Raw genomic sequence first — 26,966 nt, 5'->3', positions numbered from 1 at the left:
GGACGCACTATTCACTTCCTCAAGTGGATTCAGGAGTGGTAGGGTTGAAATTATCATTCGTTTCCCCGAAGCTCCGGGTTCGACTCCCAACATTGGTACAAAGTGTGAAGCCCATTTCTGGCATTCCCGATATACTGCTGGAATACTGCTTAAAGTCGAGTAACGCTATACTCATTCACAGATTCCTGCACAGATCAGCCCCTGCGGTAGTGTCTAGATTGCACAGACTGGCTGTAGATGTTCTGCGGTAGTGTCTAATTTGCACAGTGTGGCTGTAGATGTTCTGCAGTAGTGTCTAGATTGGACAGGGTGGCTGTAGATGTTCTGCGGTAGTGTCTAGATTGGACAGACTGGCTGTAGATGTTCTGCGATAGTGTCTAGATTGCACAGGGTGGCTCTAGATGTTCTGCGGTAGTGTCTATATTGCACAGTGTGGCTGTAGATGTTCTGCAGTAGTGTCTAGATTGGACAGGGTGGCTGTAGATGTTCTGCAGTAGTGTCTAGATTGGACAGACTGGCTGTAGATGTTCTGCGATAGTGTCTAGATTGAACAGTGTGGCTATAGATGTTCTACAGTAGTGTCTAGATTGGACAGGGTGGCTGTAGATGTTCTGCAGTAGTGTCTAGATTGGACAGACTGGCTGTAGATGTTCTGCGATAGTGTCTAGATTGGACAGACTGGCTATAGATGTTCTGCGTTGGAGTCTCGCATGGACAGAGTGGCTGTAGATGTTCTGCGGTAGTGTCTAGATTGCACAGAGTGGCTGTAGATGTTCTGCAGTAGTGTTTAGATTGGACAGGGTGGCTGTAGATGTTCTGCGATAGTGTCTAGATTGGACAGGGTGGCTGTAAATGTTCTGCGATAGTGTCTAGATTGGACAGACTGGCTGTAGATGTTCTGCGTTGGAGCGTCGCATGGACAGTGTGGCTATAGATGTTCTGCGATAGTGCCTAGATTGGACAGACTGGCTGTAGATGTTCTGCGATAGTGTCTAGATTGGTCAGGGTGGCTGTAGATGTTCTGCGGTAGTGTCTAGATTGCACAGTGTGGCTGTAGATGTTCTGCAGTAGTGTCTAGATTGGTCAGGGTGGCTGTAGATGTTCTGCGATAGTGTCTAGATTGGACAGGGTGGCTGTAGATGTTCTGCAGTAGTGTCTAGATTGCACAGACTGGCTGTAGATGTTCTGCGGTAGTGTCTAGATTGGTCATGATGGCTGTAGATGTTCTGCAGTAGTGTCTAGATTGGTCAGGGTGGCTGTAGATGTTCTGCGGTAGTGTCTAGATTGGTCAGGGTGGCTGTAGATGTTCTGCAGTAGTGTCTAGATTGGTCAGGGTGGCTGTAGATGTTCTGCGGTAGTGTCTAGATTGGTCAGGGTGGCTGTAGATGTTCTGCGATAGTGTCTAGATTGGACAGGGTGGCTGTAGATGTTCTGCGATAGTGTCTAGATTGCACAGTGTGGCTGTAGATGTTCTGCAGTAGTGTCTAGATTGGTCAGACTGGCTGTAGATGTTCTGCGTTGGAGTCTCGCATCGACAGGGTGGCTGTAGATGTTCTGCGGTAGTGTCTAGATTGGTCAGGGTGGCTGTAGATGTTCTGCAGTAGTGTCTAGATTGGTCAGACTGGCTGTAGATGTTCTGTGGTAGTGTCTAGATTGGTCAGGGTGGCTGTAGATGTTCTGCAGTAGTGTCTAGATTGCACAGTGTGGCTGTAGATGTTCTGCGGTAGTGTCTAGATTTGTCAGGATGGCTGTAGATGTTCTGCAGTAATGTCTAGATTGCACAGTGTGGCTGTAGATGTTCTGCGATAGTGTCTAGATTGAACAGTGTGGCTGTAGATGTTCTGCAGTAGTGTCTAGATTGCACAGAGTGGCTGTAGATGTTCTGCAGTAGTGTCTCGATTGGTCAGCGTGGCTGGAGATGTTCTGCAGTAGTGTCTAGATTGCACAGAGTGGCTGTAGATGTTCTGCGATAGTGTCCAGATTGAACAGACTGGCTGTAGATGTTCTGCGGTAGTCACTCAGTATGTCAACCACTAGGTTCCATACCCAGTTTCATGTCCTAAAAAACACGGATATACTGCCACCAAGATGCATACCCACGTAAACATACATCAATACACCAAAGGTTTATCAAATTTTATCATTGTCAAGACAAGAAATACATGAAAAAGCAAACTATGCACACAGTATGTTGATCCAATGCGTGAAGTTCCGGGTAAGAATTGATCTTCAGAAACCAACAGTTTTATTAGGAGGCGATTGTCGTGATCGGGTGGTCAGTCTTGCTGTCTTGCTTGTTGCATGTCACGATATCCCAGATGCACAGATAGCTACCCATCAAGGTCACTTGATTACCTGGTCAAGAATCGATTATGTGCAGGCCGTCATCATATAGCTGGAATATCGGTGAGGACAACAACGAAATAAACATTTATTGACATACGGGCGCTTTTCTGCCTAAGTGGTCTCTTGCCTTCGGCCTCCTGCACAGAAGTGTTGCATTTCAGTAGCAGTTGTGCTTTATAATCTTGGATATCGGCAGACCGGTCATATGAGACTGAGGATGGTTGATATACACAGTCACACCGGTGATTAAGAAAACACGGTGTCTGGCGCTGGTACAGTTATAGGGCTTATATTGATTGTCACATCAATTGATGGGAAGCTTTAACACGCTGAGATACTTAAAGAAACTGCAAGAAAGTCGCACAGGAAACCAAATGCTCGATCAGGAATGTAAAACATTGCAAATGACACATGTAGGGCAGCATTAGACATACACAGAAGCGGGAGGAAAAGATGGATGATTTCTGGTAAAATCGAAAACCCCTTCAATAGGATACCACATGAAAAGGGCGTATATGATACAGTTACAGTCGTGAAGCATTACCTAAAATAACTTCGTCAGTGTAACTGAAGATCTCTCCTTAAATGTCTCCGCTAGAAAGACGGAATTAATAGTGCACAGAACACGCATTATGTACAGCTGAGATTTGTGAGTGAGTATGGTTTTACGCCATTTATTTATTTATTTATTTATTTATTGATTTGCTATATTGCAGCAATGTCACGACGTGGAACACTAGAAATGGGCTTCACATATTGCACCCATGTGGGGATTTGAACCCGGTTCTTCGACGTGACAAGTCATCGCTTTAACCACTAGGCTAGATAACTGACCTATGACAAGATAATGCCAAAGTGTAGATTATTCTTGAATCCATCTCGTAGGTATAATACGACGGTGGCGAAAATGAATTTCTTGAAAGTAAACGTTGGGAGAAGATACGTTTTAAAGCCTTGTCTAGGACTGTCACCTGTGAGTTTATTGTGGGCGAGAGAGGAAACTATGTTATACTGGCCATTGTTGTGAGTTAGCACAGCATAACGTGACACTTACAGTACAATCTGCCACACCACATCTGAACGTCGCTACATAAGAACAAGACTCCTGAAGGTGATGTAGAACCCTATTTACCTCACCTCACCCCGCCGTCCATGTTCCTGACGTTGATACAGCATCAGGCAGAGGCATACTCAGAGCATCTCACACATGCAGAAAGTATTGTTCGAGAATGATACCTTAGAGACCTGTGAAGCACTTATGCATCTCTCAAGCGTACCGACATTTTACCATATATTGAAAATTATATTATACTATTTTGCATTTGCCCGAGCAAGTAATTGCTGCAGGCGGGCAATATTGCCCCCTGGCTAGACAAGATGGGAGTCGCACTTTCAGAGGTACCGCCACCTTTGTGTGGTTATGAACCAGGCAGGATGATGAGATAAGCGGTTTTCGACCTCCTGATAATCAGTCCCTGAATGCTTTTCAGACACACTAAAGCTCATAAACTCCGGGCAGAGGTTCTTTGAAGGTCCTTGATAGCGGTTATTACTTCGCAATTGCGTTTCTCGTTCTTGTCGCGTGGGTCGAATGTATCAACGACTGTGATCAGTCCGATACTCTGTAGGTATGGGGATACACCTGATGCACTGTTTGTATTAGATATTGATAGCGCTGTCCACTTGTAGACCTTGCTCGACCTTGGTCACCTTCAACTCAGTATTTTGATACAACAATAATATTCAAGGATTAAACAATGGGACAAAAAGACAGCTACAGGTGAGGCAACTCGCATGCATAAATCAGATTGAGATCGTCCTGTATGGTACGCATCACAGCTGGATTTCCATAACGAGGCAAACGTAGAGTTTGGTCACGGCATCTAGAAACGTAGATGCGGAGTGTAGTTCTTTCCCTCTCGGTTCCGATGAACCAGTCTCTTTCGATGAGACAGATATAACTTGATAGCATTTCGACATTTCCCAGTACCACTGTGTTGAAGAGGAACTTCAGCCACATGTAAGGCAAATTCTGTCACTAACAAAGTCAGAAGGCGACCTGTATCTGATGGAGCTATAAACTTGTCCCAGTTTCCAAGCACCTTAACCCCAGGTTATAATGTCTTGAAATATTTAAGTAAATGGAATACACGTGAAGACGAAAGAAAACAATTGCCACAATTCATCACAATGTTGATGTCCTTGATCGCCATTTCCGCTCGGCAAGGTTTCTCAGTGATTGTCTGATTTGTAACTTGGCAGCCACAGCCGGCCTCTGCATGATCCAAGTGAGTTTCTCTCGTTTCTTATGCACTGTCTTTACCTGTCGACAAAGTATATTGAACACTTCACACACACTGTCACAGTCATCACTCGCCGACACTTCATAGAGGAGACAGTTGTGTTCCTGCGCCCACCCCGTACACTCTTGGAGCGTCAGTTGACGCATGTGTATTAGGTCACTTTTATTGCCAGCAATAACGATTGGCAGTCTCTCGTCCTCTCTAGCCAATCGGAGACGGTCTACCAAATCGACGACGAACTGGAAACTTTCTGGGTCCGTTACTGAGTAGACCAATAAGAAGCCATCTGCCCAGGTGATCGGATCCTCCTTCAGTCCGTTGTTGGGAGCCTGGAAGTATTGACATTATTAGGGTATCACAAGGCATGTTGTACTTAATCAAATGTAATTTGCTACGTTAAGCGCTTGGTATTTCATCTTCTTGCAAATTTTATTGAAACATACTTTTAAAAAAAGTAGGGGAGGCTGAACTTTAAATTTGGATAGGAATCGTTGGCGTGAATAAATCTTTCAAATACAGTGATCTTACGAACGCACCAGCATTTCTCACCACCTCAAAACACAATGCATGGGATGCACGTGGTCAATGCAGTAGCTCCATACACGTGAATGAGGTAAGTGTCATTCTTGATTTTGACGGTTTTCAAGAAGGTCGATAAATCATTGTAGACCATTAATTTGGACAATCATCTCGCATCACACAGCCGTTAGTGTTTGTTACCATTCGGGATTTTCTTTGTTGAAAATTGATATCATACACATGCAAATTTCACATCTTACACCAATCGTTTTAAAGGGCAATTAGTGTACAAACGACTGTTGTTACATAGAAGTGCAAGTGGTGAAGTAGTCTCAAAACATTCAATATTGTCATATCAACAGTAATTGACTCTGGCATAATCTTCCAAGTTTCTCAATCTCAAATTCAAAATGAAGTTCCCCTGCTTTTTTGATGAGTATAGTTACAAGTGCAGTCTGTATATCTAAACCCACATATATTTATGTACTTATCAATCTACCAACTGAGAGCCCTAGTCACACAACAACAGCGTCTCACTCCGACACCTATATCTACTAAACAATCTGGACCTATGGCTCCAGATCACAGGGTATAAGGTCCCTTTAACATATACGAGGCATAAGAAATGAAGTTGGACTTGGTACGGGATAGTGGTTTTAGCTGACTGAAACAGACACAACAACAAGAATAGGTTTGTTAGACAATGGTGCAACTGCGTGGTTGACAGCGGGTCAACGTCATTAAGTTCGTAGCTATGGGAAGACATGTTACAAATGTGGAGCTTGTTAAGAAAATCATAGAGCCTTTTGAAAAACACTGGCTCCAGTAAAGACGGTAAGACTTTGGGCTTTCATCTCATATCCTTACTTAATGTCAATTTTGTACAAATGTACTTAAATGGAGGTGGGTGCCAAACGTATAGACGTACAAACAACGGTATTATTTGATGAAGATATTTCTGAAGGATCTCTCCATAGCCCCTACATGTAGCATGCAGTTAGGCACAGATTTACAAAACAAAGTCTTTTGTTAAGTTGCACACACACTACATCCAGCGAATACATTTGAACCTAGGTAATTTCTTATTATGAACAGATATTACAAACCATTATTACAACACTTTTTAATTCTTGAACTCATATTTTTCTTATACTGATCCACGGTCCCACTGTATATGACTGTAATCAAATCTCGTAGTTTCCTAAAAGGTTATTACTATGTGATAGGTTGGTAGACTGAATCCATGTCTACGTGTACCGTTTGAATGCATCTCGATTAAATGTTCCATGTATATCTTCCCAAACTGCCCATAATACCAAGACACACAAGGAAACTGTTACCTTCCCGAATATTACTGATCCAGTTCTCCTGACTATGTGGATATTCCTAGGGTCTCGCTATAGACCTTAATAGCCTGAACTGGGAGATCCCATGTCACCATCCTGGTGTAAACGTGGATTTTCTGGTGAGTTAATGGACAGGCAGTATGTGGATGTTAATAGCAGGGTTTAATTTGAGTAGCATTTGCTTTTCTGCTAAGGACACGTTTTTCTGTAGACACTCCGCGATACTGTATGGCTAAGATTTCGCTGGTATACAACTCTCACTGTCGATCGGTTGCACGAAAGAACTAGCAAGACGTGTAGGAGTTGCCAAAAGTTTGCTCAAGTTTCTGCCATCTGATGACTACATGGTTATTTGCCTTGACTAACGTGGCAAGCACATCTAAGGTATTTTAGTGACGGGTTACTAATCTTGTTTAGAAATGAGGGGGAACAATATTTTAAAGAGGGGTGCTACTATTACTGATCCACCCCCCATCCAGCCCCAACCCCCAAGCCTCCGATGAATAAATGAGATTATAATAAATCAAGACTGACTATTAAGGGAGATCTAAAGGGAGGCCGAATGACATATTTATTAAGTGAGTAATGATGAACATATAAATGGTTAAAAAATGAAGTTGATGAAAAGAGAAAATGAAGTGTCACTCCCTCCACTTAAACCTACGCAGTACCGGTAGTTAACTTCCCTGGTCCCAATTCCACCCACCCCTAGCTTTCATACCTACTGCCCACCCGTAGCCATCGTACCTACCGCCCATTACTATCTACTGTACCTACTGCCCATCACTATCTACTGTACCTACTGCCCATCACTAGCTGTCGTACCTACTGCCCATCACTAGCTACCGCTATTTTGTTTCATGTAGTATTATCAATACATTTTATCTAGTCCCTCTGCTTTCAAAGTGGCCTTGTTTTAGATGTATACCATTACCAGTGTACGATCGGAAATACTAAATTTGCATATTTAAACACGTCCTCCGAGAAAAAGTCCTACTTTTAATTCTTTCATGACAAATGTTAAATAAAACTTAGTCGGGTTTTTAATATTTTATTCACACACAACAGTGTAAATTGACAAAAATACATTTGCAGGTTTTTTTAGTGTTGTAAGACTTTCTTCACACAGGCACTTTCACATTGCATTGTTACTTGATTTGACAAAAAGAACTCCACAAGCCAATTTGTCAAAACAATTTTGTTGTGAACACATTTTGACAAACAGAACTATGTTTTCTCTACAATAAGTGGGATGTCAGCATCTATTTAATCTGTTTTCACAAAAGTGTTCCTTTTTTACCGAAGATATTTTTCCGAGGACTTTTTTTCCCTATAATCGATTGGACTGCTTGATCAATTAATCTATTTTTCATTGATTTCGCCATATTGTAAGATCCGGCAGTGTTTACGTCTTGCTATTCAATCTACGTCGCACATGACAGATCCATGGGCATCATAACATTGTTTCAAACTGATGAGCATTTTGAGCTTTATGACGTGACCTCATAAGATTGAAACTGGGACCAGAATTCTGAGGCGGATATGCTTATAACAGTGACTGCCAGTTCGCCTGACCTTCAGAAAGCATTCGACTATGACCTGCACGATGACGGGCTTGAGCCACAGGCCGCAAGCCTGCAGGATTTGACTGAGATGTTGAAGTCAAGGTCATGGACCTTTATGATGTGACCCGCGTGCTTCTTCCTCAATGTTATGTCCGCAACACCTAAAAAGTCAGATTAAATCTACTTTGGCTAAGAATTAGATCTTGGGAGCCATATTTCTCCCAAGCACAAATTGAGTGTGGACTCTTATAGCGTTTATTCCCTTCAGCAGAGCTGTTATGTCCCTGGGTAAGGCTCCACGGTGCAGTTCCACGTCAGGAGTAGTCAGGGTGCCGTGTCCTATCTCGACGGCACAACATCGCATCAACAATATCAAACACAGTAAAGCGATTCAATTATGATCCCGTGCTTCAGATCTGTGATAACGTGCTTGTTTAGATCTCAGGATTAAGAGACTCTTAGCAGAAGAAGCTGGGGTGATATAAAACATCGACTGCTTCTGGCTCGCTCTGACAGAATCTGAAGATGATACAGGACTTGTTTTATATGTCAAATTGGTTCCAGGTAACCAAGGACTGCTGGTGTACCGGTGAACATGTTGTTACAGTGGACGGTTGGTTGGTTGATACTTGGTGTGTTGTTTAAAAAAGCACTCAGCAATCATCTAGCTGTATGATGGCGGTCTGTAAATAATCGATTCTGGACCAGACGAACCAGTAATCGACAGCATGAGCATCATCTACACAACTGGGATACCATGACATATGTCAAACAAGTCAGCGAGTTTGACCACCCTATCCCGTACGTCGCCTATTACGACAAGCATTGGTTGCTGAAGCCCAATTCTTACTCTGATCTTCATCTTTATCCCCGAGGATGTGTGTCACCTGACACACCTCAGATCCAGTTAATACTGATGTTAACATAAACAACGTACAGGTCAGGATCACGTTCCAGTAATGAACCAGTAGATATAAACACGGAATCTCACGCAAGTGCAGCGAACAGGTGTTAAACCATATCATTAAGGTCGGGGGATGCAGTGTTGTCTGATGGAGATGTTACATGGTAGATAAGGGGCGATGGTTGTAGTATACAGCACGCTACGTCTTCACCCAGTCAGCAGCATGACCCATCAATACCCATTGTGTGGTATCCCTGTGTTCAGACCCACAACCTACACATGATGTCTATTGCAGATGTTTGGGCCAATTATTTCAGTGAGGCATTTCCAACGGCTCGGACAGCTAAGAAAACGTAAGTCATTCATCAGTGGGGTTTTATTGGGAAAACAATACGAATACGCCATGTCGTTGAGTGTCACTGATAGGACCTGCGTCAGACAAACACGGGCTTTAAATGCTTCATATGTGGTGAGACCACACGTCTGTAGGGTTAAGACATTTGAAGCATATTTACCAGCAGGTACCGCCACCCGATACCCATTTTTGTCAACATGCAGGATAATGAAGCTATACACTTACAATCAAATTACAATGAATCTGCTCGCCCGTTAGAAGCTTTCTGATCTTAAGTCAAGACCAAGGCCGCATTGCCCCGTGTCCTATATTATGTAAGATATAGCAAACGTTTGATAACAACCGTAGATGAGGAAAACAGCCAATGGCTGACTCGTACCATTCGTTAGCTTGCCTATCCCATTAAACGCCAGCACACAATTTACTTTATCGTGGACAAAAGGACAGTTATGTCAAATCACAATCCGACAATAACATGGCCTCACTGTCGGCCTGGCACTTGTGTTAAGCGTCAAACTTCTACATGTACCAAATCAAGGTAATCCAATTTTGCTGCTGGTTATTACAATAAATAATATAGTTGTTTCTGTTGTTGACAGGTAGAAATAAGTTATGCACGTGTAGAGCAGTGCATGTCATCTTCTGTCGTCTTTACATAAGGTGATTCTTCCAGGACAGAGTCTCATCAGTAAAGTCTTTTACCTGTTCTGCCATTAAGACTATTAAGCGAGATTTAAGGAAGGTCGAATGAAATGTTTATTAGGCGAGTAATGAACACATAAAAGGTTAAAAAATGAAGTTGATAAAAAGAGAAAATGAAATGTCACCCCCTCCACTTATACCGAAGCAGTACCGTAGTTAACTTCCCTAGTCCCAATTCCACTCACCCCTAGCTGTCATACCTACTGCCCACCCGTTGCTGCCAGACCTGCTGCCTACATCTAGCTACCATAGCTACTACCTACCGCTAGCTACCATATCTACTGCCTACCCCAAACTGCCGTACCTGCTGCCCACCCCAAGGTACCGTAACCACCTCTGGCTACCGCACCTTCTACCTACCCCTAGCTACCATATGTGCTGCCTACTCCCAACAGCCGTACATGCTGCCCACCCCAAGGTACCGTGAAATAACACACTGTTCGTCAGAATTTCGATTCAGATTAATTTCGAATCAGATTACACACACATGCAGACGCACACGCACGCACGCACACACACGCATACATACGCACGCACGCATACATATGAATCTAGAAAAGAACAATCCGGAATGTGAACAGAAAGTCAAATTCAGGATTTGAATCCCGAATCTGAAAAAAATATTCAGATTCAGGATTCGAATCCCCAATCCTGAGTCCCGAATCCGTTTCTAACTTCATGTTGCTCTGTTGCTCAAGGTACATACAATTGTTGTTCGGGCTGCTCCGCAGTGTTGTTTTTGTGATCCTACACCAGGGTATACAGTGTTCCCAGAAATTATTGAGAAAATTATTGGGGTTTTTTTTCTAATGATGCTAAGATTGGAAAAAGGGCTTTCACTATGCACTAAGCATACTAAATAAGGGAGACAACTCTTGAAGACTTAGAAGGCAGCTCATTACGTCAAGAGTTATCTCCCTTGTCTGAGCAGACGGCTTCCTATGTTGACTTGGCAGAATTTACAGCAAGAGAGAAAAGAAAGCTCATTCTAGATGATTTTGAAAGGGGTGAGGCTGATGCTAAAGTGTTAGCTTGTAGACATGATATTCCTCTGTCTACAGTATACAGAACTTTGAAGAATATTCAAACAGGAACCGGGATAGAGCACAAAGCAGGGGCAGGTCGGTCTAGGAAATTCAGTGTTGTGGATCGCCGAAGACTTGGGCAGATTGTGAGTAGGGGCAAACTGAAAAGTGTTGAGAACATCAGAAATGAAATGATTAGCAGAGGAAGTCCTCAGGTATGCAATGAAACAGTTAGGCAGGAATTACAGAGCCTTAATTGGGTGAAAAAACGTGGAATTCCCTCGCCGTTGATGAAAGATGCACAAAAGGAAAAACGTTTAAACTGGTGTCGGGCTCATGAAAATCAAGATTGGGATAATGTTTTCTTTTCGGATGAAAGTTCTGTTTGGCTTTTCCCTAATTGTGTGAAAATTTGGACCAAAGATACTGTCAAACCTATCTACCAGCGACCAAAACATAGCCCGAAGTTTCACATGTGGGGTGGCATATCGGCTCGCGGAGTGACGCCAAATTGTTGTGTGTTTTCACTGGAAACTTGACAAAAGAAAGATACGTTGACATTCTAAATGGTCACCTTCTTCCGACAGCACAAACATTGTATGAAGATGATTGGATTTTCCAGCATGATAATGACCCAAAACATACTGCGCGCTACATAAAACAGTAGTTGTCGGGCGAAAATGTTCAAGTTTTAGACTGGCCCAGTTACAGCCCAGACCTAAACCCAATTGAGAATGTGTGGGGAGTCATGAAGGACAGAATAAACCAAAAGGGACTGAGAAATATTGGAGATATGAAGGCCGAGGTGGTCCAATATTGGGATACCCTGTCACACGATTACCTACGAACTTTGATGGGTAGTGTGCCTAGGCGTATTCAGGCATGCATTGCTGAGCGAGGAGGTCTAACAAAGTACTAAAACAAGACTGAGACTGTAAAAGGATGATGTTTTAACATGTTTATGTAAGTAAAACGCCAGAAGTTAATGAACGTAATGAGCTACATGATTCTCAATAATTTCTGGGAATACTATACATTTTGCATAACCCAGCGATACGTCTGTGTTACAGTTAGTGCATGCAGTCTAGGGCGACAATGTTAGTAACTAACCGTGTTTCTCAGGGGACGTTTATAGGAGTCAGGCCTTACGTGCCACTGTGTGTCCATGATGTTAACGGTTACGTGCTTGCCGTCCACAACACCGGCGCGAGAGAAGATAGCCTCTGAAACACAAGCAGTTGATGAAGTCAGAACAAATATAAACAAATGTACCATTACATTGTGTCAGAAGACAATCCCAGTTACAGTCAGATCTGTCATCGACCTTGGAATACATAACATCTGGGTACATTCATGACAGGTGACAGCAGAGCAACGTTTTACAAACCGTGACAGACAGTGAAATAAGGAAGACGGCACTTGCTAATTAGAAAGCTGCAGCTTTATCAAACGTTGAGGACTACTTTCAAAATAGCGACGAATGTTTGACATAATTGTTGATTCCGAATTTGAAAACTGAAAACTGAAAAGACATTTCTGGAAAGGTTGCCAAACAGTACTACTTGCGTGAGACACATTCCGAGTTTCACGATCGCAGTCTAATCCACGCTCTGTCTGGTCGCTATGACTTGTTACGGGATGTTATGGAATGAGATCTTTAGGTAGAGGTCAAGCGACTTACCGAGATTTCATCGTAACGAGACACAAAGGTGACGCAAATTTATTTGTTCATTGTGACAAGACTAAATGTACAAGACATGTGTTTGTGAATGTGAAGTAGTCGTCTAGAATGTGTATGGATATTCTGGACATGGACATTCCTGTCTCTGTCTGGGCCACCGACATCTAAATATCTAACATCAAACTAGTTCACTTTCCTCCTTTTTTGAGGTGGATGTGCCTGTAGGGCCATGTGTATTTATTTCAGCTGTGATTTCCTAACCACACCCACTGACAACAATTACTAGGTAATAATTCATTATTTTGCTTGTCAACAAAGCTGGCTACAGATCAAGCACACCGCCGGTGTAAAATATTTTGAAATACGAAATCAAACCCCCATCTGGAATTCAAACCGATACATGAAAATATGAACGTCCTGGCAAACGAAAGAGTACACAGAACAACAACTTGGACTAGAAACATCACAAACGTTGTGAGGAGTCGCCCAGAAAACTTCCAACTTCAAGCTCACCACAGAGTCTTTTTTGTTTCATTCTTAGCTCAACCTACATGCTATACAAAATAACCACGTCATGTGGACATGTATGTATGACCGTTGCTTGAACCGATGAACCTTCGCTCCGCTTTGGGGAAGGTCGAGGAAGGAAAACGTTAATTATTTGAGGGATGGGAGGTCTCTAGTCACCATGACGTCCACAACACCATATACCTGACAGGATACCACTGTCAGACTCACCGCGCCAGTATACGAAGTCCTTGATACTTTCCGAGGCGTGGAATGAAACACAATATTATACAGAAGAGGACAGAACCAGTATCCTAAAGTTATTTTTTCTTTCAAATACGCTGAATAGATTTAGTTTCAACTTTGCGAATAATCGTTGGATAATAGATTTTCAGACGCCTGCCGTGTTTGGCTGGCAGTCATAACTCGGGCTATAGCGAGCGGTGTTGAATCACACTTAATGTTAAATGTTGAATGATGGGTGGTGTTTAGGATCAACTTAATATTTTATGAGTTTGTGAGTCGTTTTAGTCGTTTGTGTCATTAGAAAGACAACAAAGATCGTTCTTTGATATAATGGTAGTAGGATAATGAGATGTTTACCAAATTTTATTAATCTATGGGCACTTGGATACTAACATTCACTTTTAGAATGTTAATATCCAACATACTAACATATGTTTGGGAGGATATGTGAATGTTTGGGAATGAATGAGTGAGTTTAATTTAACAACGCTTTTAGAAATTTTCCAGCTATGTGGAGTCGGTCTTTAAATAATCTACTCTGGACCAGACAACCCAGTGATCAAAAGCGTGAGCATCGATCTGCGCAGATGGGAGCTGATGACATGTGTCAACCATGGCAGCGAGTCTGACCACCCGACCCCGTTTATCGCTCTTACGACAAGCATGGGTTACTAAAGGCTTGTATTTTAACACGGACTTTCACTTGTCTGTCAGTGCTAGGGGATACTGAGGTGGTAGCAGGTTGTAATGGAGAAAGGCCTGGTGAAACTACAATATTCACAGCGGGGACATGCTATCTTAAGCCAGATATATGTCGGTCACGTATCTGGATTCGCTCAGTGACCACCCGATGGCGCCGAATGACGGAGATGGTAATTATGTCTTCTGACGACACAGCGGGGTGTCTGACAGTGAATGAATGGATGAGATGTTTGTCTCGAGCCAGTGTATAGCCGACATGACCGTGGCCTTCACAAGGATGTTAGCATAATGGATGTTTATTGTGCAAAGTTAAAGCAGATACCAAGTAAACATCATGGTCTCAGATTTGTGCCATATCCACCGATTCCCCCATAATGTACATTGATTCTAGAATATGTACATACCTGCAAATGGTTTTGATATAAACATAGAATTTAAGGGTATGGGTTCAGCTACATCACATTCGCAATTCCCTGCTGAACGCGGACGGGCGGCGGGGTAACCTGGTAGGGAAAGACGCCGGAGACTAGGTTTCGATTCAACACGTATGTACTGCGTGTGAAGTCAATTTCGTGTTTCCCATGCCGTGATATTGCTTGAATATTTCTATAATGGGAGTAAAACCACACTCACTCACTCACCCTACTTGAGCATTCACGTATACCCGAACAGAAAGAACTGACAGACACTAATCGCCATATTAGCTGTATCACAAGTTGGAACTGTTTCATATGTTATGTGTTTTGTGGATAATATAATAATGTCACGCCATACTAAAATAAAAAATGAACTGTATTGAATCTTTATTAGCACTCAAAGCAAAAGTCTACATGGTATATTTTTTCAAACATATTTTGCTCTAAAACGTGTGTACATAAAAAGTCGCAGCAGCGGATTGTTTGTTAGACATCTTGGTGGAAAATCAATAAATTTGTCCTTTTTCCAAACATTTCAAACATGATGGGTGTCACGTGGTTGCAGATTCTTTTCTTACCCAAGGCATCAATGGACCAATGTGTTTTTGACTCCGTAAGACTTAACCTAAGGTTCCGTTTTACAGGTCCTTTCAGAATGAGTGCTTTTAACAACAGCTGTTACAATTTTCAATGACATTAACAAGCCAGGAAAAAATCGTCATTCTTTGTTTTGCCTACAACTACAAAACTAGTTTTGACAACGGTGGTCACCTGTATATGATACCCGCGAAGATCTGGGTTAGTTTTGTTCTTCAGTAACCCATGCTTGTTTGAGGCGACTAACGGGATCGGGTGGTTGGGCTCACTGTCTTGGCTGACACATGTCATCATACGAAAGTTATATAGGACGATGCTCATTATGCAAATCACTGGATTGTCTGGTCCAAACTCGATTATTTACAGACCGCCACCATATACTAGTACCTGGAATATTGCTGAGTGAGTCATTAAATAACAATCTAACCAATCAACCTACCAACCAACAAGCAATTACAATGCCATTAACGTGGTGTACCCAGAACGGGAAACCAAACCACAGATCGCTTTCACCACTACTCCTAGGTCCCCAACAGAACGTAGATTCATTAAACCAAAGTTGACGTATAAAATCACCACCCGTTAACCTAACGTTCGACACATCTGACAACCCAATAACTACAGCAATGTAATGAACTAAATGTGATGGACCGGCGGAATACCTGCCCTGTTATTATCAGAAATTGAGAGATGGATCTTGCTCTTGACAAAAGATCGTTCACAAGTGGTGAGATTATTATAGCTAAACAACCCAGATAGTTACCGCCTGTTACTCACTGTCTGTCATGTAGGGATTCGAGCAGATCAATATCAGTAAAGCTGCAACATGGGATGACAAACAGGTGATGTGGAGGGGAGGGCTGTGGCTGAAGGATGCTGAGTGGTAGCATGATCAGGAGAGAATTGCGAGATGACTTGGATGACCAATAACAATCGGTAACTCTCTCAAGGCTCTACTTCACAGGTGTGATCAGTTGTTGACCGTTCGTGGTAAAATAGACCATCCGGTAGAAAAAATATATCGTATGATAAACAGACACGTTGTTATATGACTGAAATGCCTTGTTCTTACAGCAGCCACCTGCGGCTACACCAGCTCCTGACACTGACCTTGTTTTGATACATTCATTTTTAGCGACGGTCATGTATTGAAACACCAGCGTTTGCCATCACAAGACTCTTCCAATGATCATGCTGCGATGCACCAGGACCTGCCAATGACCATGTTGGGATACATCAGACTCTGCCAATGATCATGTTGGGATACACCAGGCTCTGCCAATGATCATGTTGGGATACACCAGGCTCTGCCAATGATAATGCTATGTAACACTAGGTTCTGCCAACAGCCATGTTGTGATACCCAAGCCTATCGCTGGCTCTTTGCAATGTTGGTCATTACTGTAAGTTATATACTTTATAGTTTGTTTTCTCTTCATACTTTAAGCACACATGCAGGTATTTTCGCTAATTATACACTACGATATTTCGTGTGTCTATTTCAAGTAACGAGAATTATCATCGACGACCTCCTCTGTTGAAACATGAAACTATCTATTCCGCCCCGAGTATAATCCGATATTCGGCTGAACTAACAGAGATAACTCACTGCTGTCAGAACACTGGTTTAAATAATAACACTCAATAAAAGTTAATTCTATTGCTCTCGATTGAGGAAGATTCTGAAAGCCGAGAGGTGTATATATTTAAATGTGCTACACATTAACTAAACGTTATAACTGTAGTCGGAGGTAACACACGTGCTGTTGCTCTGGGATGTTCTGATGTTGATCTGCGCAATGCGATCTACAGTAAACATGTCATATTGTGTTTATTCAGCTCTAACTTCGGGGCTGAGATGAATGATAGGCTGAGGTGCGATGTTTATGGGCACTGCGTGTTATTTGGCAGACAACATGAAATCACATGAAATATTTCAGACTTCTACCATTAAACCACACCGGTTTGCATCAAGCAGGTTATGGGCTTCAGATAGTATGAATCGTGGTTCGAACATGAGGAACGTCCTTAAAAAATACGTTCACAACGTGCTAGCTAAGGCTTGAGGGGTGGTGCGGTGCAGATAGAGACGACCTCGTTGTTCTTTTGAGACTTCAATGATGGAGAAGTCGTGAGTGTAGGTAAAGTGAGAGTGAAGTGTAGGGATGAGTGAGTGTAGTTTTGCGCTGTATTCAGCAATATTCCAGCTATATGATAGCGGTCTAGACCAGACAGTTCAGTGATCAACGTCATGAGCATAGATATACGCAAGTGGAATACGATGGGTGTCAAGCAAGTTAGAAAGCCTGGCCATCCTCTTTCGACAAGCATGGCTTGCTGAAGACAAGTTCTAATCCGGATCTGCACTGATGAAATGTGGGAGAAATGCGGTTCCTGGCGTTGTTTTATGGGAATGCGTGTAGAAATGGTAGTTTATTGCCGATAGCTGCAAGGATGCTGATGTATCCTTAAACCAACATCACTCACATTGGTATGTGGATGCAGATATGCGATGGACGTAAGTGTGAACATGAATGTTGGTGTCGAAAGGGATGGGCTTTTTTAGGCGGTAGCTGTCTTTGATGGTGTCGATGCATGTTTGGCTTCGTTGGGGATGACTTTATTGCGATGCCTAGTTTCTGGTTGGAGTTACAATAAAATATCCTTACGATGTGAAATTATTATTTTTATGTAGGTGTGAGTGAGTGAGTGAGTGAGTGAGTATGGTTTAACGCCTCATGGTAGCAATTTCCGGCAATATCGCGACGGGAGAACTAGAAGCAGGCATTGTGCCCACGTAGGGAATCGGCGTGATGGGCGACGCATGACCACACCGCCCCTATTGTGCATGGAATCAGAGACTTAAAGACGGTAGATGGTTAAATCTAATGTTGATCTATAACATATCTTAACAATTTCACAATTTCTCTGATTTCGCCAAACATTACTTCGTAGATGTTTAAGAGAAGGACATTGTTTGCGTGGCTACTATTTTACCGTCTTGGCACAAGAATTATCATTTCGCCAAGAACTCGTAAACACCGGCGCTTTCCAGCAATGATAGCTCTGTTGCCATAGTGTTTCATGTACATCACCGAGCTTTTTTACTTTTAGAGCAATTTCTCGCAGTGCACTCAATAGCGATTCATGGCCTTGATGTTGGAAAACATCAACAGTTGAAGAAATGCTGCTTCAGATCACCTGGCTTAGTTCTTGTCCGTCCCTCGATATTGTCACCAAAACTGATTACCGCGCGACCTTCCGTTAGGTCTGTTTACATTATATCAGAGTCAATCTGATAAGAAAATATACATCAGCGGCATATTCCTGGGATTAAACTGGTCATTACTTGTTTTTATGTGTCATCTCACTGCACAAATTCGCAAGTTTGATTGCATGGAAAAAGTATTGAGCTTCATAATGACGATTTACAATTTAGACGCGAAAGGTTTCAAGTTTCAATAAGTAATTTCGTCATGTGACAACCTACGTGATGTACACTCCTCTCTGCGGAAAGAAGAACTTGACCGAAAGTTTCCTCCGATGAAGTTGATAGAGGAGGAAAGACTGGTGGGTATGTGTGTGTGGGAACTTGAGATGCTCCAAGGATTTGACGCCATGAAGAATCACTAAATCAAAAGACGAGACACCTACTGATTTAAAAACGTTAAGTTTTTATTATTTGTTTTTGTCTTTCGTATCGATTGTTTTGAAGGAAGCAGAACGATATATTATAGTTTAGTTCTTTGCATACTCTGCCAAATAACTAACCAGACACTTGTTGCATTGGATCGTACAGTGGAATTACTGGGTATCCAAGTAACGATACAGACGATGAGAAGTGGAAAAATAATTGTTGGAACGCTCCTCGATCCTCAACGTGAACTTCACAGTGAAGAAAAAAACGTATCAAACAGAAGAAGTCAGTAGTGAGTTTGCAGGAAAACCTGTCGGAACAACTGGAGAGTTCTTGCCTCCTCAAGTCCTTGCCAGGTCTGTGATGATTTACAAGCTGCCTTTGCCGATATCTCAACTCGTCCTGCGCCCGACCGGGTTAAGGTCTGGGGAAGGGATAGCCAGTCCATGACATGAACACTGGCATTGCGTTAGATGTTGGGCATCAGAACTGCAGCAGTCTACGTTTGTCATGTTGAAATATAGCTACGGGACAGTGTAGATGAATGAATGGGTCCGCTGCCACAAAATCGACCCCAAGCTTGTAGATTTCCCACTCCGTACACGGCGTCATGTCAAGATTCTCCTGATATTCACGGCGTCATATCGTGATTCCCTGACATACAAGACGCCATGTCAAGATTCCCCTGACATACACGCGTCGTGTCAAAAGTCTCTTGACACACGGCGTCATATTGTGATTCCCTGACATACAAGACGCCATGTCAACATTCCCTTGACATACACGGCGTCATATCAGGATTATCCGGACATAAACGACACTAAGCATGTCAAATTTATCTGCATATCTGATGTGCCATGTAACGTCACGTCACATACGTGTCATGATTTCTTTCGATCACTATGTCCTCTTTACACGCTATCTTAATTTCACTTACATGCATTTTGTCATAGCGTATTGTGTCAACTTGCATAACGTTTATAATATAGCATTGAGTCATATTTTACGAACCTGAGTGGATTTTGAATCACTTACCCATTTCCGGATCGTAATCTCCAATGAACCTCTTCGTAAGATACCGAACTATTAGAGCTGTAAGACAAAAGCAGGTGAGTGTAAGTCTAGGGTGAAACAACGACATCCAAAGGTCCCGATAATAACTTTCTGTAATGGTATGTGTCATGAATCGACACTGCCATTGAAATAATCACCAACGGAAACCAACCAAACATCAAGCATCTTATGTGTTGTGTATGTTTTGTTTGTCAAGTCCGTTACTTCAACACTCAACACAAATCCACATCAATTACATATGCATAAAATATATAAACAAGGAATAGTTAGTGATAGTTACAGACTTATCAACACTATCCTGGTCCGGGAAAAGTCATTTGGCATCATATTCTGTGAGGCCTTGCTAGTCAGGAGCATTTCTTACAGTAGTTACTAGGGCTTAATACACGACTTGCTCCATCGAAAGTTTTCTTTACCCTGACAAGAATTAGATATGAGTCAGCACACATCTCGTGTCCTTACATTTGTCAAGTCCTGGGTTATGTGGTAAAATATGGCGCTAACGTTTAAATCTATCTGCTCTGCGTCTTTTTATCAATCATTTCTTTTTCGGTACTTTTCCAGGTGAGTGATCAAAACGCAGTATATTCGATTTTCTCGTGTCGGTGATCTAAACAGCAATCGACGTATCACTCTTATGGATGTCTGCAGAACGACTTTTAAATAGCAGAGTTTTTGTGTCTAACATGATATAAATTCTAAAATGTTTCCTTCGATTGAAAACTATTTTGGATTCTTTAATGTTTCACTGGAGTCAGCAAACTGCGTTTTCACTCGTCGGTTATGTTCAGTATTTATTACTGAGTGGAAGGTGATATCTCACGTTCTGCAACCTTTGTTTGTGAGGATTTATGGATGTCTGCTGAACGGCTTATAAATAGCACGGAAATTGGATTCTTTCAGTTATTTCATTGGTGTCAGTAAGAGTGCATTTTAAGTCGTCTCTTGTTTTATTACTAAGTGGAAAATGATATCAACAGGAAAGAGTAACTGTTCTTCCTTAATGTGTTCGAAGTTATTTTGGGCCTGAAAGTATATAATTTATTTTTAAACATGCAGTCATGGGCCATCTCTTCCACTTAACACCATCCAGGCTTATAAAAGGTGGCTGACGGGATTGGAGGTCAGACTCGATGACTTGGTGTGCGCATGTCATCATATCCCAACTGCGTAGATCGATGTTCATGCTGCTGATCACTGGATTATCTGATCCAAACTCTATGTTTACAGACCGCCGCAAAGGTTTGATGTTTGCGAGTGAGTGAGTTGGGAGCATGATACGTTTTCACGAATGTGAACATTACACTCTCTTTGTTTACCTGTCGGGTGTTCATAAAACGACTTTGTAACAGTAAATAACATGTATGTAACTGCTGAAATCAACAAGGGCTCGTGGTGGATATGCTCCACATGCTTTGGGAAACGCAGTGTGATACATTACATACAACAGTGTACAGGCAATGGCTTACCATGGGGATCCCGCCCACATCCTGTCAAGACGACAACCACATTCGGTTGTTGCATGTGCGGAATCGACCTACAACTACCGCATTTTTTCTTTACGATCGTTTCACAGGCAAGTCTAGAATGGTTTATAGGTTCAAAAGATGTGATTGCAAAGCCAATATGTTGTACTGAACTGACATCACTGTCGATTATCAATTAATATTGCTCCATTTTGAGAAACTTCAGCTATCACGACAAAATCAACGTTTAAGTCATGTATACAATTGTGTACAAAAGTGAAAGTCACTGGTATTCTGTTCTTGGCCGAGCCTCGCTAGCATAATTTCTCAGTTACACCTCTCTGACATAATTGCTCGGTTAAGCCTATCTGACATAATTTCTCGGGTACGCCTCTCTGACTCAGTATTGTGCCATTTTGAGAAACATGAGCTATTGCGACAAAATCAGCGTTTAAGTCATGTATACAATTGTGTACAAAAGTGAAAGTCACTGGTGTTCTGTTCTTGGCCGAGCATCACAACTGAACGTTCCGATATGTTAGCGTGAAATATGACCTTCAGTTTAGATGACCAAGTAATACCAGTCTGCAGTAAGCAAATATGTCTGACATATTCCCGTTACAGTCTTGCAATAAGAACGCAGTTAATATGAACGCAGACTAATTTCTCAAGTGCATCTATTGTGCAAGAACTTTGAACGTATAAAATGAAGTCCGTGCTAGAAACATTCTGGTTTGAATATCGATCACCAAAGTCAACATGATTTCAGAAATCATAACCTGTGATGTCAGTTCAACTTAGCTCTAATTATGACGCATTTATTACCTTAACAATTGTGTCTGAGTTGTGCTAAAAATGTTGCGTGTGAAATCGTATTGCGATCGTTATTTTGGACCAGTGCTGACAGTAAGTTGTTTGGATGGTTGGTTTGCTGTTTAAGGCCGCAGTATTCCAGCTGTGTGGTGGCGGCCTGTAACTAATCGAGTCTGGAACAGACAGTCCAGTGATCAACAGCATGAGCATCTATGTACACGCCTGTCTGACATAATTTCTCGGATGCGATGACACGTGTCGACCAAGTCAGAGAGTCTGACCACCCGATCTCGTTAGCCGCCTCTTACGACAAGCATGCGTTGCTGAGCATTAATTCTCACCCGGATCTGAACGAGTAGATAGTAAGTGCCAGTACATAATCTGTGTGGTGTTGTAGAAGTCCGACTTGTTTGTCTGTGTCTTGACTGAATTCGGCCCTTTCTAAGTTGTTTTCGTTGTTAGCAGGTGTCAGATTCAAGACGAAGAATCATGTTACTTCCACATAAATTTGAGAATACCGTGATTTTTTGTTTGGTGATTGAAATGCAGTACGCTAGCACGTAGGTCGTTAAGATTCAGATTACAAAACATATGTTCCCTGGTGACGTATATGTATTGTATACAAGAGAATTTCAATGTTTCACGTTCGATCAGCTCGAGGGAGGTGAATGTTTTGTTTTGCTTTTTATTGTTTATTATAGTAAATTCATTTAGCATTCTAATGCATACTTATTGATATGATTCTATCAGTGAGTGAGTTGAGTGTGTGTACGCCGCTTTTAGCAATATTCCCACAAACGGGCTTCACACAATGTACCCATGTGGGGAATGGAACCCGGGCCTTCGGTGTGACGGGCAAGCACCTTAACCACTTGGCTAAACCACCACTCCTTGTTTTAACACATACAAACAACTAAACTGTGTCTTCACCTCCTTCTCCTTTTTTCTTCTAAAGTGTTCTTTTTCAGTTAACATCTCCGTTTTCATCTTTCCAGTCGCGTGTAATATTGCTGATGCCCCTTAAAGCAACATTTATTCACACTATTATCGTTTTGGTTACGGTTGTTTGGCGTCCTGCAGGCGACAGGCATCGCCTGGCATGCATTATGAGCATCCTCCTCAGAGACCACTGGCCAGTGATGCTGAAACCTACTTGTTCCATGAAAGTGCACCAAGATTAACTCGCTTGACTCGGTGCAGCCAACTTAACAGTGCTGTGTAGCCATTTGCGTATATTTCAAAGTATGTTTACTGTTGACCAATATTGTACAATATGTACAATAATTCTCAGATTATCGCCAAATGAATATTTCATTATTGGTTATGTGAAAACCATCGTCTTCGAAACCGCCATATTATTATACAATTGCGTTTAATTTTTGTCCCACAGACTCACCTGGTTTGGTGGAAGCATTAGGATTTTAGGCTAACTTATATGCAGGAAATATGGATGGTGATTGTTTATACTGTTGCAGTGTCTGTGTTGGGGCAGTTTGAATTGTTCAATGCATATCCAGGTGGGCTATATTTCTTTTCCAAATATTGCCGCATTCAGACGGTCAGTTTAACGATCTGGCTATATTGTATGGTATGCGCATCCGCTCTAGATGACGAATCTGTTTTATTTTTGCAATGGTATTATAACTTCCCTTGAAATATCAGCAGGGAAAAGACATGCCTTTGGAATCCCCAGTCGTGTTGTGGTAAACACTATCATTGTCTTTTCTCTATTGAGATTAAGGCGTTGAAAACTCATTTATCATGACACGCCATCTCCTTTGCATTTTAAGCAATGCTTGCTGCCAATCAAACGAGCAAAATGTTTGTTCATCACCTGTGAAGAAAACCCTATTATTATGATGGACCGTTACCATCAAGGAGAAAAAGTACCACAAACATGCACGTATTTCATGTATGGCATGCATGTTTGAAATTATCTTCCTTTCAAACATTAGTGGGGACATTAAACTGCCAACTTAACGTAATAGAACATTGGTTGAGGTGTATATTTGCCTCATGCACATATCCAATCTTGTTTGACACAATTCCCAGTTATAATGGCTTGACACAAAAGTTCGTCTTGTTAGTCTGACACAAATTCTCGGCCAAGCATGTTTGGCACAAATTAGCGGTTATGGTTGTCAGACAAGAATTCCAGGTTACGTCTGTACAACATAATTTCTGGGTTACGCCTGTCTGACATAATTTCTCGATGGTGCCTGTGTGACATAATTTCTCGATTACGCCTCCCTAGCATAGTTTCTCGCTTACACCTGTCTGACATAATTTCTCAGTTACACCTGTCTGACATAATTTCTCGGTTAATCCTCTCTGACATAATTTCTCGGTTACGCCTCTCTGACATAATATCTCGATGGCACCTGTCTGATGTAACTTCTCCGTTACACCAGTCTGATGTAATTTCTCGGTTACACCTGTCTGATATAACCTCTCGGTTACCTCTGTCTGATATAACTTCTCGGTTACCTCTGTCTGATATAATTTCTCGATTAAGCCTGTCTGATATAAATTCCCGATTATAATTGCCCGACTTAAATTCCCAGTTATGGTTGTCTGACAAGAATATGTGTTTGGGATCTTCGGGCCTGTAAGCACTGCGCACTGTAAGCATGCGCATTAGACATATCGTGTACATTAATTTACCTAACCTGCCTGGAGATTGAGATAGATCGTTTTTATACTGAACTTGGCTCCGAGTCTCAGTGTAATTAACCAGAAATAATTTCGCAAAGAATTAAAATAAACACGGTTTCGATACAGCGGGAAATGCCAAGGGTATAATAACGTTTGGGCCATTGCGTTGATGGTATCATTTGAACAGATGCCACATGGGAGGCCAAACTGCAGTATACTCTCATACCTCTGTTGCCTTGAAGGATAGAAAAATCGAGATAACAAACGACCATCGGCATGTTTACTGAGAAGTATTGGCTTTGAAGTGTTTACTGTGAAGTGTTTATTACAGGGAAGGAAGGACGTTATGCATTAAAGGCCTGCGGTAGATGGTGCTGTCACTGCCGCGTAAGATGGTGCTGTCACTGCTGTGTGGAGTGAATGGGACTGACGGTTTGTCGAGCTTGCTGTGATCCTCATGACAATGTATGGCGACACCATTAATAGAGAAGCGAGGAACCTTTATAAAGTCTGACACATCAATGACGCGTCTCTCTCCGGAGTAACAATAACAGCATCATTCCGGATATGAATTCCCCATGTTTCTGTCAGTGTAATTGTCTTTATTTGTTCTGAATGTTTGGGTTAACTTCCTGCAGAATCTCGACGTTTGAGTGAACGGGGGTAACCACCTGCAACATCCACCACGTGCATATCCGCCAGATGTTTCTGTCGAACTTGGGCAATGACACTCTGTCAACACACGAGGTACACGGGAGGACGTAGTACAGCATGGTAATAAAGCAATCATTGATGGTAATGTCTAGCTCTGTTTAGTACTACTCGACAATGGGTAAGTTAGTTACTTTCACGCCGCAGTCAGCAATATTACAGCTATATGGCGTCGATCTGTTAATAATCGAGTCTGAACCAGACAATCCTGTGATCAACAGTATGAGCACTGATGTACGCAGATGGGACACGGTGATATGTGTCAACCATGTGGACGAGCCTGACCATGCCATCACGTTACCCGCCTCTTACGAGAAAGCATTCACAGCTGGAGATCAATTCAAACCTGGATCTTCAAGAGTTTGCTACTACTGTTAATACATGTACTCCTCCTGCTACTACTATTGCTACTACTACTACTACTATTGCTACTACTACTACTACTACCACCAGTAGTAATAGTTTCTATTTACGTGGTAGTAGGACAGCAGAACAGCAGTTATAGAATACCATTGGTAGCATTTACAGCAGTAGTAGTTGTTAGATTAGAGGTGTTCATAGTAGTAGCAGCAGCAGCAGCAGCAGTAGTAGTAGTGGTAGTACTGGTAATACTTTCAGTAGTGGTAGTAGTGGGTGTTGTAGTGATCCTAGATCTAAGTAGTCCCCACCCTGTAACATAGGCTTACGGGGGCGATGGGTAGCTGGTGATCAAGTGTTGGCTCGTCATGCCGAAGATCCGGGTTCAATTCCCCACATGGGTACAGTGTCTGAAGTCCTGTTTCATTGTTTCCCGCGGCGATAGTGCCGGAATATTCTTAAAAGCATCTTAAAACGCTACTCACCGCCTCACTTACTCATCAACTTACGCTAATACAGCACAGACCGTTATGTGGTACGGAGATCTGGTAGTAGGGGTTGTACTGAGGGTGTCCTGGAGGACTAGATTTAACACTCTCACACGGAACTGTTAGGGTTCTTATGGCGTGGTAATGTTCCCTACACCAAATGTAGTACAAGTAACAAGGGCATGTTGGGGTGAAGTGTCCATGCACGCATTTACATGAAATAGCTGTTGATATCCTAGTTAATATTTAAAGTGTTATCTATACTGGAGAAGTCAATGGGGAAATATTTGGCTTGGTACTCACCGATCAACTGATCACTGCATAATCGTCAGTGTATTGATCACGAGGGGCACAGTCTTGTGCTTGGGTACAAGCTTCCCGGAAATAACCGAAACGTAGCGAAAAATGCCCATCAAGACTGCATGCAGAAAGCTAGAGCTAAGGTTGTATGTTTTGGTGAAACTGTCCCGAAATAACTTTTTTCCGGTGTAGCTGAGTGTACGAAGGTCAGATTGACAGTGCTGCAGGTCATTTGCTTATACGCAGATGCA

At 42.2% G+C, this 26,966-nt stretch overlaps 1 protein-coding gene across 2 annotated transcripts in view; it reads right to left on the bottom strand.

Annotated features, from left to right (window-relative positions):
- Positions 1 to 2,122: 2,122 nt before the first annotated feature.
- Positions 2,123 to 26,966, bottom strand: part of LOC137287013 (ras-like protein family member 11A) — a 62,743-nt gene continuing 37,899 nt past the window's right edge. The window contains exons 2-4 of one of the 2 annotated variants that reach the window (XM_067819094.1): positions 19,887 to 19,943; positions 12,215 to 12,288; positions 2,123 to 4,978 (exon numbers count right to left, since the gene is read on the bottom strand). In XM_067819094.1, coding sequence (XP_067675195.1) covers positions 4,532 to 4,978; positions 12,215 to 12,288; positions 19,887 to 19,943 — 578 coding nt within the window. In that variant the 3' untranslated portion in view covers positions 2,123 to 4,531. Of the gene's footprint in view, positions 4,979 to 12,175; positions 12,289 to 19,886; positions 19,944 to 26,966 lie in introns of both variants that reach the window. The other variant, XM_067819093.1, reaches the window with a different exon arrangement.

Source organism: Haliotis asinina, chromosome 6 (genome assembly GCF_037392515.1).
Source record: "Haliotis asinina isolate JCU_RB_2024 chromosome 6, JCU_Hal_asi_v2, whole genome shotgun sequence".
Classification (NCBI taxonomy): Eukaryota; Metazoa; Mollusca; class Gastropoda; order Lepetellida; family Haliotidae; genus Haliotis; species Haliotis asinina.
The sequence above is the reverse complement of the archived record's forward strand: the minus strand, read 5'-3'. Positions and strand labels throughout refer to the sequence as shown.